Here is a 17,672-nt window from a genome sequence, read left to right as displayed (position 1 = left end):
CAGCCATGCATCTGCCTGTAAGGTATTACACAGCCATGCATACATCTGTATGGTGTCCCTATGCTGCACAGTGCCTTTTGGCTACACGCACATACACCTCTGCACACACCTACTGAGATACATGCCTCCATGTATGGATACACATGATGTAGCCATATATACGCACGCGTGTGACGACACACAGGTGCCCTCTATGTACTCTGTGCCTCCTGCAGCCCCACAGCACCGCCCCATACACCGCCCACCCCGTCGCGGCCCCACGCGTCAGCTTCGCACCGCCCCGCGGCCTGGCCCCGCCCCCACATAGAGCCCCGCCCCCTCTAAGCCCCGCCCCTCCGTAAGCCCCGCCCCGCCCCACGGACTACATTTCCCAGCGCCCCCCGCGGCAGCGCCGCTCCGCCCGGTTCGCCCCGCGCCCGCCATGGCCTCCGCCGGCGGCGCTGAGCCCGAGCGGCCGCACCCGAAGCCGTTCCTCATCGGCGTCAGCGGCGGCACCGCCAGCGGCAAAGTGAGGGCGGCTCCGGGCGCGCGGTACCGCCGGGGGGGCGATGGGGGTTCGGTTCGTCGGCGCCGCGCGCTGATCCGCTGCCCTCAGTCCACAGTGTGCGAGAAGATCATGGAGCTGCTGGGGCAGAACGAGGTGGAGCGGCGGCAGCGCAAAGTGCTGATCCTCAGCCAGGACAGCTTCTACAAGGTGCTGACGGCCGAGCAGCAGGGCAAGGCGCTCAAGGGGCAGTACAACTTCGACCACCCGGGTACGATCCCGTCCCATCCGATCCGATCCGTCCCATCCGATCCGTCCCGTCCCGCCCCGCGCTGCGCTGCGCACGAGCGATCCCTGCGGTCCTTCCCGGCCTGACCGCGCTGTGCGTTGGGCTGTAGGCAGTCCGAGCGGCAGCGAACCCTCCTCTCGCTCCCCCTTCCCTCTCGCAGACGCTTTTGATAACGATTTGATGCGCGCCACCCTAAAAAACATCGTGGAGGGGAAGACGGTGGAGGTGCCGACCTACGACTTCGTGACCCATTCGAGGTACGCGGGGTTCGGGGCGGCCGCGCGGGGCGGGGCGGAGCCGCGCAGCTCAGCCGCGCCGCTCCCGGCAGAATGCCCGACACCACCGTGGTGTACCCGGCCGACGTGGTGCTGTTCGAGGGCATCCTGGTGTTCTACAACCAGGACATCCGCGACATGTTCCACCTGCGGCTCTTTGTGGACACGGACTCCGACGTGCGGCTGTCCCGCAGAGGTACGCCCCCCGTTGGCCGCTGTTCTGCCGGGCCTCCTCCGTCCGTCCCCGCCGTCCGGCTCAGGGTTTTGATCTTCCCGTTTCAGTTCTGCGAGATATGAAGCGCGGGAGGGACCTGGAGCAGATCCTCACGCAGTACACCACGTTCGTGAAGCCCGCCTTCGAGGAGTTCTGCTTGCCGGTACCGAGCAGTGCTCTGCATTGATTGCTGGGGAGACACAGAGGGGCGCCCGGGGAGGAGCTGTAGGTGCGGGAATGGCCTTTGGGATGTATAACCACTGCCGGAGGTCCCTCCTGCTTGTAAGCACTGCAGAAACCTGTAGCGGAATGCTCACCTTCTCATTGCTGTGGCTCTCATGGCACGGCTCCCTTGGGACGGAGAAATCCCTCTCTAAGGTTATTCTTTAAGTCTTGTAGGAGAGATTGCTTTGCAGCCTGCTCTCAGCAGGGGACAGCACAGAAACCCAGGGGCAGAGCACCACAGTCTGCTCGTTATGCTGTACAGTGCAGGAGTAATTTAGGTGGTCACATGATTGAGATGTTCCCATCATAGACAGCTTTAACTCACAACACTAGGGCTTAACACTCCGTCCATCTTTGCACTCAGATTTCGATAAGAACAACACACGCTTTTCCCATTAACGCTCTCCACCACCATTGCTGTTTTGCAGACAAAGAAGTATGCAGATGTGATCATCCCCCGAGGAGTTGACAACATGGGTAAAAGGGAGTTCGGTTCTCTGCCTGATTTCTCTGAGGAGACCATCTCTGGGGTTGGGAGGGAGAGCACGTGGCAACCAGCACGCTGCTGGCACACTGCTGAGTGTGCTGTGTTCTGTTGGAGGGCTGCTGGGGGGGAGGGGGAGATGCTCAGCGCCTGACCACCATTATCAGCTGCTCGGTCTGTGGAGGGCTGGAACGAGTGATAAGCAATTGTAGATGCAAAACAGGACACTGAGTTCAAAGCTGATGGTGCAGTTGTTGGTCTCTGCTGAGGTCTGACTTCACTGCAGAGGGTTGGCGTAGCTTCATTTGAAGGCTTCTTAAAACCTGAGTCGGATGGGGCTGGATGCTCTGCGTGTTCTAGATAGCTCAGCTGAGAAGGCTTACACGTGTCCTGTGTTTCCCACTCCTCTCTCTGCAGTGGCTATAAACCTCATAGTGCAGCACATTCAAGACATCCTAAATGGAGACATCTGCAAGTGGCAGCGAGGGGCAGTGAATGGACACGGTCGGACCTACAAGCGCCCGTTCTCCGAGCAAGCAGAGAGCAGCAGTGTGTTAGCAGCTGGCAAGCGGTCCCATCTGGAGTCCAGCAGCCGTCCGCACTAACCCGAGTCTGAAGGATTTGCCTCTGCTCCAGACCAACACTGCAGACAACGTTGGGAAAGAAAGACTGCAGCAAAATGCCTGCTGAAGTGCCCTTCAAATCATCATAGCAGCAGAGGTGACAGTGGTGCGAAACTTCTCGCAGAGAGGAAGGAGTTGGACTGTGGCCCCTCTCCCCTCCACCACCCTTACCCTTCCTGCCTGAGATGTCTGTCTATTAATCTGTTCTATTAATCAACTCCTTAAAGGCAGTTCTATTTGCCTTCTTAATTTTCAAAATGGAATCTAATGCTGAAGTTTATCCTGAAAGTATCCAGGTGTTTAGCAAGAGACCCCATTTCCCTGATGATGCTCTTTCTTAGCAGGGAGGTTAACAGCCTGAACAGTCTCTCTTTCCAACAGGCTCACAGTCTGTTTCAGCAAGCAGGTACGGTCCTTACTCTTCTCCTGCCTTGCTATGACCCTTAAGTTCTCACACTGCTCTCCTGCTGGCCAACCTTGGCAACCTGTAGCAGCTTGTGGGGGCAGGAACACAACTTCATGGGCACGACCATAGAGGAATCTCTCCAAGTTAGAAGTCTGGAACAAATGGAAACTTAGTCTTCATTGAGGGGACAGGCCCAAGAAGTAGTGTGGTTCTTGTTCCTACAAAGTGATACCTTTCTAAGCTACTGCACCTTGCTGTGCTGTATGCAGAGAAGGCTTCTATTTTTGTACCCAAATAGTGTTTCCTTTACCACAGTTACCTGAATGTGTGAGCTCCAACTGGACTGAGTTGCTCATGGAAACAGAAGCTTGACCTTGTCAGTGTTAGTGTCTTCTAGGGCATTTCTGTAGTGTCAGTTGCAGATTCTGCTGGGCAGAATCCATTCACTTCCAGAGCTGGGTGGTAAAACTGACAAGGAGAAAGCTGTGAATTGCAGGACCCTCCTTGTGATGCCACAGACAGCTATCTATCTGAACGTGGTTCTACCATCAACCAGGGCCACAGTGACTAAATGGATGAATGTTCTGATTTTCTAACAACACCAACAACAAAAAAGCCCACAGTAACAGAACCTAACAGATTAGAGGCTGGAAGTACAAACAGTGACATCCCAATTTCTGCAATTTACCCCATATAACTTCAGCAACATAAAGTTTGTGGCAAAGAATGTGAAATGAAGTTGGGCCTTTGAGAACGTCCTTGTTACATCCTTCTCAAGTCTGTAATTTCAGAGTAATTTTAAGAATGGGGTGGGGGGAAATGTTACTAAGAGGGACTTTTTGATATTTTATGATTGATTTTTTTCTAAACAAACCTGGCTGTGTTGGTTATGGGTGTGTAACTTTGGCTAATAAACACGTGAACAAACAATGAACAGAAACGGCCATTTTATATAAAAGGTTTTTGTGTTACTTCTACTACACCAACACAAATGTATGAAAAGAAATGCTTCCTGAGATGCTCTTACAATCAGCAGTTCTTTCTCACCTTGTTTAAATTAGTTTTAGTTCTGTAATGGCTGAGCTTTAGAGAGAAAAAACAAAGCAAGAAATGCAGTCTGCGTGTGAAAACCACTGTCAGCAGTGGACATGAGTAAAGGTTTTCTATCTGCTAATGAGCACTGTCCTTCAACATTACATTTCTATAAGTCAGACTGACGGGCTTAGAGTGTGAGATACTGCACTGAAGCACTAGCAGTCAGTGCAGCTCTAAGGAGGAGCATCACAGTGACTAAATCCTACTTTGAATAGCTGTAGTGTTTGATCATACCTTCTTCATGGAGAGAAGACGAAGGCAGCCTGGAATAGAATTTGTTAGGGCAGAAAGGAATGCTACAGTAAAAAGCATCCTGGCCTGTTTAGGACTGGGGTTCTTGGTCAGCTCCAATCTCCTGGCTGCTGCAGACACTAAATAAATAAAATCAACTGTGGCAGAAATACTGTGTCCCTTAGGGACTGTGCGTACTGAGCTATCAGACAATCCCAGTTAGAAGCCCCAGTCCTTAACTCGTACCTTCTGCTACCCTGTGCATTTCCCTGCTGCTGCAAGTCAGGCTGAGTTACCCACGATGTTTTTAACCTGAACCAACGTGTGCAGTTCAGAGCACGCTTCCTTGTCCCCATGTTTCCTTCAACTCGTGCTGCAGCTCTGTAAATACAATACAGCTGTTGTTGGTAGCAGGCCATGGAACTGTGCTCTTAACAACTACATTACTACTGAGAACTTCTCTGTGATACTGTACAAAAAGAATTTTTATTTCTTTTTCTGCTATAGCTTGATCCAGTTACTATCAATTATTTGATCAGACTTAAAAAAAATTCAGTAACGCTAGCAATACAATAAACTCCTGGCTTTGCCTAAGAGGTGTGTTGCCTTTTACCTGCAGCAAGACAGCCAGTGTCACTGTTTTCGGATGAGGATGTTCCAGCTGTCCTTCCAGCGCAGGTCCTTCAGCTCAGCAACAGACAGGGGCTCCCCATAGGTCACAGGGCTGAACGTGCGATAGGCAAAGCACACGGAGGAGAACCAGGCTACAATCAGTGCATTGAACATGCTCTTGGAAAGCAGAGATCTGGGACAAGAGAGGGAAAGAGCAGGCAGATTACATCGATGCTAGCTAACACTCCATCCAGAAGGAAGACGTAAATGTGGCTTATCCTTTCTAAAGGAAAATGAAACTGTTGGGAAATAACACTGCCCTCCTGCAGCAGCTTGCCAAGGTGCCAACCCTGGAGAAAAGAACTGTGTCACTTGTCTCTCTGTAAGAATCACATACCTGCAGAGATGATCGCTGAGATGCTGTAATACGATGGGAATCAGGAGAATCTGGAATGTGAGGGCAGGCAAGTAGTGGTACAGGAACAGTGTCTTCTCCATCAGGAAGAAGGGCAGGTAATTCACAACCCAGCCTCCAACACAGATCTGCCCAGCTGATACCCACAGCTGCCATGCATCTGCAGGAGACAGGAGAAACCTCTGACTGACATCTTGGAGCACTGGCCCTGTACATTTATGTCTCTCAAAGGTCAGGGTTTGTTTGAAATAAACCTCTCTCCACACAGTCACTATCTATCTCTCCTTTAAGTCTATCACAAAAGGTCTCAGTACAATCCAAATCTGCTGCCTGGAGGTTTCTTAACATCCAGGGAATAACTCAAACACTGTGCTGGCTCCTATACAGTCTCAAGAGGCCATGGTCACATAGCAATGACCAAAATCTCTGTGTGCCACAAGCAAAAATGTCAGGGATAGGGAACAGGAAAAGGTGCTAAAATAATCAAGCAGACAGCAACAAAACAAAACCATGGCTTTGGGTCCATTAAAGCATAACAGACTAAGAGACACCCCCAATGGAATCAGACCTTCAGGAATATCATAGATTTTTCTTCTTCGTCGTATCAAGTACCACAGGGACAGACATGTGTAGACCACAGCAGCGATGTTAGCTGAAGCCCAGGTGCAAACATTCCCAAGGAGATGGATCTGAGCCTGCCAGACAGAAGATGGTATAAGCCAGAAGTAGGAATGCACTGCAGTTCTAGGTAAGTTAAAATATTATCAATATTTTATATACTTGCTAGATTAAATTTCATAGTGTACATGGCTAGTAATGTGATCTTTCTTTCCTTATCAGAAAGCTGATGAACTTTGCTGCTTTATGTCTCTTTTGTAATGTATTGCATTTAAAGGATGCTACTGGAGATCAACTCATCTTCTAAATAGAAACTATAAACCTGCAGTTTTAAAAAAAAAAAAACAGAAAGAAAAAACAATGAAAAAAAAAACATTTCTCAAGAAAAAGCTGCTTGCTTTGAAGTGATAAAAATTCTTATCACAGTAAGAGCCCATCCTGCACCAACTCCTTGGACAGAACTGCAACCCTGCTCTCACTCAGACAAGTCAGAACTGAAGACTTTCTTCACCAGGTTCATGCTTACTCCCACTCTGCTACTCACACCAGAGGTTGGATGTAGCCAGTATGCAATATTTGTGTCCATTGTGATCCAGTCAAGAGCAGAGGAGCTGTACTTATGTTCTGTGTCTTCATTTTTCAATGTGAGTATCTTCCACTGGAAAAAAAAGTAAACAGAAGGCTTTCAGAATGAGAGCAATGGCTGAGATAGCAGGCATAGATGAACAGCTTAGATGTAAGATGTTATGTTCTCAACCTGAGTGTGGAGAAAGACTGTTTGTAATTAAGACTGGATGTTTATCAATAAAATGGTTTTATTTGTCCTTAGATCGTGCACTTTTCTGAGTGAAATTCTGAAATGTCAGTAAGGGGCATTGAGACTGCTGACAAAACAACACTGCAATTCAGTTTCAGAGAACTTCTGCATGCCCAGCTGCTCTTCCTTCTCTCTCTTTTTACACGGTCACTTGGGTACTCATCACTCAATAGCACAGTTGTGCTGCTATCTAATGCTTAAGAGCATTCAGATTTTTACTTCACTAAGGAAGCTAAATTACTCTATCAGCAAGGAAGAAACAATGAACTCTCAGTCTCAGAGTCTGCAGAAGTGCTTTGGTTCCTGCCCTGCAACAAAAGAAAGGATGAAAGAAACACATTTACCTGCAATTCTGTGAACTTTGCCATGAAGCTTAGGTTTTTACTTATATCCATCCGTGTGGGAGAGTGGAGTTCCACTTCCCTCTCTTTTTGCTCTTGGCCTGGAAGAAAACACCACTGCTCAGAAACAGTAACAACGTTAACAGCCAGAAACCCAGAAAAGGAGGGTACATATGATATACCCCTGGCTCCTCAGACTTCAGGGAGCCCCTCAGCACTGTGCAGTCCAATTGTATGAGCTCTCTGAGGAGATTTGTAAATCTCCTCACTGAAAAACTGCCCAAATCCACTACTTGGGCTGAGTGTGGCTAGGACCATGTCAGTTACCCTGGGAACACACCCACTCTGTCCCAATTCTGCTAGACTAAGTCCTTCCACCACTGTACTCCACAGGAAGCTCCCCAGTCACAGAACCATGCTTAGAGAACATGGCTGAGACATACTTTTCCCATATCTGTGCTCTTCCACATTCCACACCATGCTCTGGTGGTAGCCTTTGGACAGCTTCTCTCCAACCACCTCCAGCTGCCGGTATCCCCACTCAGGTAAAGATGCTCCACTGAGCTGAAAGTGAAAGTGCAACTTACAGTCCTGCTACTTTGAACCTCAGGCTGGAAGTTCCTCGGCCTGGCTGTGCAGCCCATCACAGCAAGGCCCTGCTACAAAGTACAGGACAAGTCACCATGCAATACATCTGAACAGATGCTACAGCCAGGAAGTCAGCAATTCTGGCCAACTTTGTGAAGAGATCCTTCACTATTCCATCTGCTGCCACATACTACACACAGCCTCAGCATCTACGGCTCACTTGTGTACAGTGGCCGTAACTTTCTGAGAAGCAGGACAGCTCTGCATGCTGAAAAAATGAAGCAACTACCTGAAACACATGCTGCCCTTTGACCACACTGAGCAAGTGCACTGTTTCCCTGAATTAATTTACGTTTGTTTCACGTTGTTTAGGCATTTCAGAACAGAGAGATCAGTATTTTACGAGATTGTGAGAGTTGCACGGAGGAAAAACTGTTGGCAAATAAACATAAATCCACTCACCTTTAGCACTGCAGAGGTGTTCACGTGAACAAACCTCACTTCTGACAGAATGGTCTTCCACACATCCGTGTCAGACTCCCGATTGACGATTTCCTGCAATGGTCAGATGTCTTTTGATTGGCTTTTTGTCTCAGCCACTTCTGGTGAAAAAAATGACGAGCTCTTCCCTTCTCTTTGACTCTACCCTACTCACCACTCTCCAGAGGTTCTGTGCTGGCATGGAAATGTTATAATCAATATAGCAGGAAACTTCTTGGGAGTGGGGGCTGAGAGGGGCAGCAACATCATGCCTGTAAGACAAAGTAAGCATCCTCAGATCCTCTAATACCATTTCCCAAATTCATATAAAAACGTACCCATAAAGGAACTGGATTGGCTCAGTTAAAAAGCATATAACCCAAGTAATCCATTTAAAAAGACTACACTGTTTACTCTGAAAGAGAACACTACCCACTACCAAGAGCTGCCAGCAGCAGCCACAGAGGAAGCCCATACAGACAACTACTACCCTGGGCTGAAGAACAAGCACTGATTGTGACAAACAGGGATGCTGTTCACTTGCTTTTCCCAAAAGGAACAAATTGGGTTTGGAAGGAACACAGCAAAAACCCAGAATGCAGAATGCCCCCCCCTTCCCAATCAGAGCGACGTTCCAATGCCGACTGACTCCCTTTTGGAAGCAGCCAGGAGGCAACCTTTCATACTGCAGTCTTTGCAGAACAGCCAAGGATCCGTGGCAATGAGCCATGGCACACTGAATTCTCCAACACATCCTCCTAGCTTTCTGAGTGCACCCTTCACACAGGTGAAGTCAGCAGAGGCAGCAAGTTAACTTTAAGTTCACTGTCACCCACAACACTGCCTGAGTATTCTGGAGAGGAGGCAGGGAAGGGGGAAGGGTGAGGACTCACCAAGGGATCTATGTATTTAGGAATCTGTGAATCCTCATGAAATGTCACTCCTAGCCCCACCATTTTGGGAATCTACCAGTTTCTGGTGTATCTGAATGCAAAGGTCACTCCTCTTCAACCCCTGAGCAGCCACTCTGAGACACAGCAAAGCAGAATGAGCCCAAAATCTTGGCAGAGCAAAGGACAAGGAAAGGACTCACGTGTTGAGGTACCGAGTTGTGATGCCGTGGACCAGCTGCACAATGTGCCCATGCCTGACAGGACGGGGTGGGTTACTCACCACCAGCTGCTGCCTGGTGCAGTAACACATGAGAGGAAGTGGTCACATTCTTTTTTCTGAATTATGCAACCCTGTCATGAGCAAACTGTTAGGTCAAGATGCTGCAGTAGGGACAGATATGTCGGCATTAAGATAGGAAAACCAAGTAATCTACAGAATACACCAGAATGGAAAGAAAGCTCATCGAGGCAGAGGCAAATTAAGGGCAGAATGACTCAGGGGATTGGCAATGGGATACCAACACCCCAGCCATTAAGTCAGTGGTCCGAATTCAGGTCAGTCAGAAACAAGTTCAGATTATTCCCACACTGCAGCTGTTGGGTGGCTTCTGTGAACTGTAAGTGCTTCAGAAGTCTGGCAGGCGTTGTTACTACAACTGATGTCACTGTTGGCAGGACCACAACAGAGATCAATGGCTATCATTTCCACCACGGAGACCAAACTCTTATCTTCTGGACAGGGCTAACACATGTTTTGGCAAGGAGGAACTCCTCAGTTCACCCAACTGCTGCCTGTACTTTGTTGTTCTACAGCAGAACTTCACATCCTCCCAGGCAATTTGAGGAAATTTAGGTAGATACTGGGTATCTGTGCTTCTCACAAAGATTCTGTTAGAGTCCCCACTTGAAAGCTTTGCACTACTGACAGACTTCCCCACTGTAGATACGATTTATAATGGTACACAGTCCTTTGGGTAGAACTGTTTATACAGTTCCCAGAGCAACATAGGAAACCTACAAAAGCAACTTTTTGATCATGCAGTATGCAATGATATCACACAAGGGCTTTCAGAGGCAGAGCTGCAAAAACAAAGAGCCCTGCCCTTCACTGACAGTGACAATGGCAAAATGCTTTAGCACAAACCAAGCCCTCTCAAGCTCAGACATCCATTTGCAATCCCTCCTGATAAGGCAGGTTCTGAAGCTCACCCCACATTTTCAGTACAAAGAAATACTCATTCCGCAGAAATGATTTCTACTGTCTTCTGAGACCCATTCAAGTTTGATAGAACTCATCAAAACACTCTAAATGCCACGGCTCACACACTTCAAAAAGCAGAATTCCACTTTCATGCAAAGCACCTGAACAGCTCCCATCAGTCTCATAACTCTTTAAAGTTCCCCTTATGCATAGCACAACCCACAAATTGGGCAGATGCAGTTCAGACAGAATTTCTAAGTCCTCAGTAATGCTTCTACCCTGTAGGAGCACCGTGCAAACAGCCACCTTCACCAGCTCTGCAGCTGAAATTGATTGCTCATGATCACATATGGCCTCTATATCAAAGCCATGCTTGAAGCAGTTTGGTATCTAGATCTTTTGCATACTCACATTCCAGGATCTTTGACAATCCACCAGTTGTTCACATCCTTAAAGGGATAACAGGTCACCTGTTGCTGATGGGAACTCCCTCGGCCATTCTCATACCTTTACAGAAGTGTTAAAAAAAAACAGGTATGTAACAGCACATTTCTGTGCTCCACAGTCAATGCAATACAGACCAGCACCAGACCACTGGCTCCACCCCTATAGAGCACAGAGAAGCCATGCATTCGTAGTGTCCTCTAAAGATTTAATGAAGAGACTGCCAGGACCCAAACTGAGATAGAACCAGAGCATACTTTTACCCTAACAATACAGAACCAACCAGATTTCTCACCTGATGGGGTAAGTATTCGTGTGAGAATGGAGCCAACACTGCATGGGCTTGCCCAGCACGTTCCGCAGAGTAATCTGAGAGCCATAGGCCACCTCTAAGGGCTGGCCCTGAGTGATTCGAGCCAGCCCACCCTGGGAAGCATAATGACAGGATAAGTGGAAATAAAAAGAAACAACCTTTTGTTTTGAACAGCCTTTAGAGGCTGTTCAAACACTATTTAGAGTCACTTGTCACTTTAACACAGCAGTATCCTAGCACAATGCTTTCTCATCTGATGTTATCTACAAAAATCAAATCTTGCACCATTTTCAGGAGAAAGTAAATACACGAAAGCCTGTAATAGGATCTTATGGAATATTCCTTGCTGCTTCATGCTATTTCAATAGACAAAGTACTTTTCTATAGAAGCTCAGACTATCATCCTGCATTTTAACCTTACGCTTAAGACACGAACTCAATTAAGAGTTCAGCACTGTATCAACCACTGCAGAGTTTCCTGTAGGAAGGGATAGATCTTCAGCCTAAGAGTGAAGCCTTTCATCTGCTATTACGATTTCAGTCCTCATTTTTTTTTTTAACTTAAAGCCATACCACAGCAGCAAAGTAATAAAATGACATAAAGGGAACAAATATGTGGGATCAAAGGAACAAGAACGCAGACCTTTCTTCTAACAGTGAACACAAGAAACATTTCCTCCCCTTCTCCCCTAGGGAATCTGCTTCATGAGGACATTTCCCTTACCTCTAAGCTGGCTTGGAAAGCACTTGTCATAATCTGGTCATGAGGCCCAGAGCGATACAGCAAAGTCAAGTGCACAAAGAAGAAGGACAGGTACATGGCCACTGGGATGACGAGGAGGGTCAGTCCCCTAGCCAGAAAATGGCACACCAAGGAAACCTAGAAGAACACAGAGAACTCACTGCTTTCACGCTCCAAGTATTAAAAATCCTAAAAATATCAGTGCATTTGCCTTGCTTTGTTTGCCTATGCTTGAGTTTCCCCAGTCACCCTTACTCATCTGTAACATGGAGGACAGCTGGATAATCTCCACTGAGGATCTGAACTGGAGCCAGCAGGAGTTATGTGAAACACTACAGATTCTGAGCCACAAATCAGCAAGGCACAGATAAAAGCAGAAAAGCCAGTCAGACACACATGCTTTTCTTAAACTTAACTCCATATTCCCCAGCTACTGAGCTGAAAAACTGTTCTGTGACATGAAGGTTTGCAGGCTACAACAAGGAATGCTAGAGTAAAAAACAGCTACAGCCAGCATTGTTATCTGTGGGCTTGCAAGGCTCCCAGGTGGCTCCTGTTCTGCTAAGTTATACGTGATTTATTTTGCATGTTGCACCACCTACATTTGACAAGTTCCGGTCTCCTAACATGTGCCAGAAGTGGAGTCCTGCAATGGCCAGGAGCAGCATATAGGTAAACAGGCCCATGTATTTCACTCTGAAAAGAGAATGCACAAAAGCTGAACAGGGTTAAGAACTACACAAATCTATGGCTATTATTTAATACAGGATGTAAATGTTCAAGCTTTCTCTTAAACCAGATGCATTTAAGTCCAAGGACTTAGGTTTATGACTAGTTTGGTACAACAACATAAATAAGCTTCAAGGCTTTATAATACTTGATGATGTCATTTGTTTGCTCATTACATTAAATAACCACAGTAGCAAAGGCAGTGAACCCTCCTGATAACAAAGTGGCACATCATGAAACACTGAGTCCCTAAATTCAGACTTACTGAAGCTTGAGGTGATGAGCAGGGAGAGGTGAAACACTGATGATATCATGTAACATAAGGCCATCTCCACGAAGCACTTAGATAGTACCCCCTAATGCCTGGTACAGCCCACTGAGGCCTGACCAGCAGTCTAACTCATAAAAAATCATGAGGATACCTGCTCAGAACAGAACCAAGAACAAGTCCTGAAAACGTGAAGCACCACTGATGGCTCAGATGGCAGGCAGGAATGTGAGCTTACTACAGCACAGACCAACGTGCCACCACTTACCCAACAGCACAAGAACAAGCTACTCCAGTCAACAGAAGCCAAAACCACCACCCTCCGGAGAAGGAACTTCAATAAAAGGACAAAGGGAACAATGTTACAGTGACATCTGAGCACACTCTCAAGATCCTGAATTCAGGCATTTGACTTCAAAACAAATCTGCTATTCCTTATTCTACTCAGAGGTATCTCATTCTGAACCTCCCAAACCACAAACTCTGATCTACAGGATGTTCTCAAATGTACCTCCCTGTTTTCTGAAAAGCAATACCAAACGCTATCTCCCTTCTGATACTAAACATAAAAGAAATGCATAAAGTCACGTGCTAGGCTCAGTTTGCAGATGATTTTACTTTACTCAAGATTACATCAGTTTATCCTCTGCAAGGATCAGAGAACGTATGAAGTCACAAGAAAAGAGACAAAGATCCCCAGATTCAGTGGTAACAAAGGAGCACAAATGATGTATTTAACATCTGTGTTTCTGTGTATGGAAGGAAATGTTAAAATTTAAAAAACGGGTGGATAAAGAAATGCTCCAAGCGGATTTTATGTTTATTATAAAATAGAAAGACAACCTTAGTACCAGTTAAAATAGAGCCCAACTCTGCTCAGAAGAATAAACTCCTGGGGCAGCCGTACGAGGTGAGTTACAGTAAAGTAAAGTAACTTCATGAAAAAAACAACAGAATCTATAGCAGAAGGAGTAACCACAAGAATATCCAAAAGGATGGGAGACAACTCAGCTTTACCTGTGCCTCTGCAAATTGTAGAACTTCAAGTAGGACAAAACTGCAAGCAGGATAAAAAAAATCAATATGGATTCCAGAAGCATGAACCTTGACTGAGTGATCAGAGAGTTCTCTGCCAGAAAAGAAACAGACACAACATTAGAAAAGCACCTCAAACAAGCACATTACACAGCAGAAGGACCTGCCTGCCCCTTTCAGGACAGCCAACTCACACGCAGTCCTACTGGCTACAATACAGGGGTGCTGGGTTTAAAGGAACAAGAACTTTCCAGTATGAGCAAAGTACGTGGGCAGTGTCTCCAAAGACTGCCAAGAGGCAGAGAAAGCTGCTGTGTTTGCCTACAAGAGGCAAAGAAATCAGTGCTGTGAGACTCAGACAGGTGCCTGTAAAGGTAACAACAGTCAAGGCAGCACTCCTTTTATACGCTCTACAATTTCAGAAGGGAAAACTGACTATTCTCTCCCTGTATGAAGAACAGGGCCCTGGGGAACAAATTTACCTAAGAGAATCAGAAGAGCAGCTCCAAGCGCAGCACAGTGGGAGAACTGCAGCTCTACCAAAATCTGGTATGCTAAGGGGATGCAGAGAGCACCAGCCAGTGCTGGCAGGAACCGCAAGGACCACACAGGAACGTTCATGCTGTATTCTGAAATCAGAGAGAACAGTTACACACACAGCTATGGGAGATGTTAATTGCAGATAAGCCAGATCAATACAACTACACTCAATGAGTTGTTGAATTTAACTTCTGCTTTTAGCACCTTATTGGCAGGCTTGTATTGCTTAAACTGTTTTAACTGATTTTAAAAGTTGTTGCTATAGCAACATAATATCTTAAATTCCTGTTAGAGACTTGAAGACGATTTACTTCAGAGGAGAACTGAAGGTGTCAGATAAAACATTTTTTCCACTAGTCAGGCAAAAGGAATGTCAGCTGCTGAAATACAACCTTTTTCCCAAAAGAATGAGACAGTGAAGATCAGCTTTTACCAGCTCCAATCCTGTTCCATAAGAAGTTTCCATCAAATCCTCCTAAGTAACCTACAACAAAAGCAACAATTCAGAACTTCCAGGGTCAAAACAAGTATAAAAACAGGTGCTAAACTGGTCCTGGAACAATTCTGCAAACACACAGCTCGTCTATGCGTGAAAGCCCTCTTTCCCAAAAGGATCCTCTTTTGTAATGTTCTGCCTGCAGCAGTGCTTGACAATGCGTAGAGGTACAATGAATATAAAGTGGGAACAACAGATTCTCAGTGACAAAGTTATATGCATATTTAATCTCTCCTTCCCATATAGTCAGTTTTATGTTGTGCATTTCCGAACCACAGAATGGAACTTAGGCCTCAAAGTCTGCTTGCTGCCTACTATTTCTAGTCAGTAGCAGCTCTCATTTTCCCCTTCACCCAAAGGACTGCCTATCAGTGAGGCAATGGATACCTGTCTCCATCACTTCCCCAGTCCTCATGCAGCAGTCCTGTACCAGTACTAAATAAAGGAAATACCAATTCTCTCTACATCAGAATCTCTCAGCTGCCTCGGGCTTTTCCCAGTGACAGGATCTGACAACTTCTAACCAGCACTTCTTTCTTCTAGAGCAACGGGCAATAGACACTGCTCAATTTCAGGAGGCACCCTACCTCCCAAAGCCAGCAGCATATGGCCAAGCGGTGGGCCGCTGTCATCCACAAAGAAGATTCTCTTCATGTAGAGGGAAACAAATTGGCCGTAATAAACTTCATCAAAACTGAAACACAAGAGACACAGACACATCAAGTCTAATTACAGGGACCCTGCTGGCTACAGAAAGACTAGAGAAAGAAACACTGATAACATTAGCAGAAAGCTAACGATACAACACAGTGTGGCAGCTTTGACCCCTTTATCTTCCCCTTCGGGGTTTTATTACGGAGACATCCTCTGCTCTCTCATCCCCTTATTCTTACCCAAAAATGCTCAAAAAATAAAAGTTTGTGTTGCTCTAGTAGGAACAAAACTACTCTACTCACACAACAGCACGTGGATAGGAAAGCCCCCATAGACGGCTTATTAATCCCATGACAGTCAGCACCACAAGGTTGAGATTTATCTCTGCAGTAACCACAACTGGGTTCTTCAGAAATCCCAACATCCTGTCAAAGGTCTGTCCAAGCCTTCAAGAACAGAGAAGCACAGCAATCACCATTTCACTCAAAATCTGGTTGCTAGCTGAAGATCATTTGACAGCAAGCACGTACTGCCACTTTCCACTACTGGCAGCTCACGGTAACTATCTTCTGTCCTCTTGTTTTCAATGTGTGTTTTCAGCTGTAGCTGCCGCAGTAGCTCTGAGAATGGAGTTACTAAACTACCCTCTGCCCTCTATCCCACACTTAACTTTTCACTTGCCCTACTCCTATGTGCATGTAGGTCTCTATCCTCAATAGTAAGCTGAAATCATAGAAGAGCTTGGGTTGGAAGGGACCCCAAAGATCATCTAGTTCCAGCCCCCCCACTGTGGGCAGGGCTGCCACCCACTAGATCAGGCTGATCTAGGCACTGATCTAGGCACTAGATCAGGCTGCCCAGGGCCCCATCCAACCCAACCCTTAACATCCCAGTGCTGCCCAGGGCCCCATCCAACCCGACCCTTAACATCCCCAGGGATGGGGCAGCCACAACTTCTCTGAGCAGCCTGTGCCAGCACCTCACCACCCTCACAGTGGTTCCCCAACATCTAATCTAAATCTCCTCTCTTTGTGCTAAGCAATGCTCTTAGCCCAAAGTGATGCTGCTGATAGAAAAGTCACACGCTCAAACACACACACACACACACACACACACACACACACACACACAAAAAAAAAAAAAGAAGGGTTACTTCCTTGCAAACTGGGTGTATTTGCTCACAGGATGGACCCACAAACACTCCCCCAAAGCTGCCTATGGGAAACCTGAAGGTGATGTAGGACTACAGCGCAGCCTATTGGGGGAGTGCTGCAGAATGCAGGACTGAACTGTTCTCTAAGCAGAACCACTAGAAGCTACGCGTGCTGTCAGGAAATACCAGGGAATCAGTGTTGCAGCTCCTCACCTCAGTATCACCAAAAGCTACTGGAATAAATTCTTTTGCATGGCTTTCATCAGGTGTGAGCAAAGCAGGATGCGAGCACATCACCACCACCAAATGCAGTGCCACCGTCCTTGTTTCTTGCTACCTACAAAACAGAAGTGCTGCTCAGCTACACGTTGCCCTGGGGAACAGACTTTGGTAAGAAGACCCTTGCACAGACAGGCTCTCCATCAGCACCGGAGACACCCTGCCACTGCTCCTCTGTCTCTGGATGAGTGCAAGCCCTGGGACCCCAAAGAGAACTACGATAAGGAAACGAGTCCCACGCCTCACAAAGCTCAGGCAGGAGCACATCACAGCCACTCACCATGTCTGTATACTTGCCAGAGCCCTATACAGGTGAATGGAGCCACCACACCTCAGCCTTGTAGCCCAGCTGGGAGCCTGAAGATGTGCAGCAGGATGCTGAATGTCCCTCACCATGCTATTCCCCTCTTGAGATTTATGGGGAACAGCAGGCCCACTGGCCCCACACCCAAGCTCCACTCCCAACCCACCCTCCCTCGTCCCCCCCAACCCCACCTGCAAGTGGCCTTGTGGCCGCCCTGAGCGCTCCGAGGTGAGGTAGGACCACTACCCCCTCACCACTAGGCCTCGTAGCCCCGCCTCGAGGGAACAAGGCCTTACCCCCACTCCTTCAAGCCTTACAGAGGCGATGGGGGTGGAAGGGGAGCAGGAGCACAGCTCCACGCCCCAGGGGCAGCGAGCCCAGGACGACCACAACCTGAAGAGATCGCAGCCGGAAGTGCTTCAGC

The 17,672-nt window shown here is 47.2% G+C and overlaps 2 protein-coding genes across 11 annotated transcripts; one reads left to right on the top strand and one right to left on the bottom strand.

Annotated features, from left to right (window-relative positions):
- The first annotated feature begins 390 nt into the window (after positions 1-390).
- Positions 391-3,930, top strand: UCK1 (uridine-cytidine kinase 1). Of its 2 annotated transcripts, none has more exons than XM_001235115.7 (7): positions 391-508; positions 596-755; positions 934-1,030; positions 1,102-1,244; positions 1,331-1,425; positions 1,916-1,964; positions 2,389-3,930. In XM_001235115.7, the coding sequence occupies exons 1-7, from the start codon at positions 422-424 to the stop codon at positions 2,574-2,576; spliced, it is 819 nt and encodes a 272-aa protein (XP_001235116.2). In that variant the 5' UTR covers positions 391-421; the 3' UTR covers positions 2,577-3,930. The 2 variants fall into 2 exon arrangements, with proteins under 2 accessions (XP_001235116.2, XP_024997285.1); XM_025141517.3 differs by having other exon boundaries at positions 883-1,030.
- POMT1 (protein O-mannosyltransferase 1) lies at positions 3,931-17,669 on the bottom strand. 9 transcript variants are annotated; one of them, XM_015279448.4, is made up of 22 exons: positions 17,440-17,669; positions 16,879-17,002; positions 15,815-15,958; positions 15,446-15,552; positions 14,796-14,846; positions 14,305-14,451; positions 13,805-13,916; positions 13,056-13,121; positions 12,393-12,486; positions 11,773-11,928; positions 11,031-11,161; positions 10,703-10,798; positions 9,291-9,383; positions 8,373-8,469; positions 8,180-8,272; positions 7,573-7,693; positions 7,133-7,230; positions 6,516-6,629; positions 5,922-6,048; positions 5,336-5,513; positions 4,940-5,131; positions 3,931-4,707 (listed from the first exon to the last, which is right to left on the bottom strand). In XM_015279448.4, the coding sequence occupies exons 3-21, from the start codon at positions 15,934-15,936 to the stop codon at positions 4,960-4,962; spliced, it is 2,175 nt and encodes a 724-aa protein (XP_015134934.1). In that variant the 5' UTR covers positions 15,937-15,958; positions 16,879-17,002; positions 17,440-17,669; the 3' UTR covers positions 3,931-4,707; positions 4,940-4,959. The 9 variants fall into 9 exon arrangements, with proteins under 9 accessions (XP_015134934.1, XP_015134933.1, XP_015134935.1 ...); XM_015279447.4 differs by having other exon boundaries at positions 17,545-17,669; XM_015279449.4 differs by having other exon boundaries at positions 17,566-17,669.
- Between the last annotated feature and the right edge of the window lie 3 nt (positions 17,670-17,672).

Source organism: Gallus gallus, chromosome 17 (assembly GCF_016699485.2).
Source record: "Gallus gallus isolate bGalGal1 chromosome 17, bGalGal1.mat.broiler.GRCg7b, whole genome shotgun sequence".
Classification (NCBI taxonomy): domain Eukaryota; kingdom Metazoa; phylum Chordata; class Aves; order Galliformes; family Phasianidae; genus Gallus; species Gallus gallus.
The sequence above is the reverse complement of the archived record's forward strand: the minus strand, read 5'-3'. Positions and strand labels throughout refer to the sequence as shown.

Bases quoted from the DNA above. Each gene is read 5' to 3' on its own strand.
- UCK1 (XM_025141517.3), top strand. From the start codon at position 422: ATGGCCTCCGCCGGCGGCGCTGAGCCCGAGCGGCCGCACCCGAAGCCG. The intron at 756-882 runs GTACGATCCCGT...GTTGGGCTGTAG, and splicing joins GTACAACTTCGACCACCCGG to GCAGTCCGAGCGGCAGCGAA. The intron at 1,965-2,388 runs GTAAAAGGGAGT...CTCTCTCTGCAG, and splicing joins CCGAGGAGTTGACAACATGG to TGGCTATAAACCTCATAGTG.
- POMT1 (XM_015279448.4), bottom strand. From the start codon at position 15,936: ATGTTGGGATTTCTGAAGAACCCAGTTGTGGTTACTGCAGAGATAAAT. The intron at 13,917-14,304 runs GTAAATTTGTTC...CTTTTCTGGCAG, and splicing joins TGCTCTTCTGATTCTCTTAG to AGAACTCTCTGATCACTCAG. The intron at 8,470-9,290 runs GTGAGTCCTTTC...TTTGTCTTACAG, and splicing joins ACAACTCGGTACCTCAACAC to GCATGATGTTGCTGCCCCTC.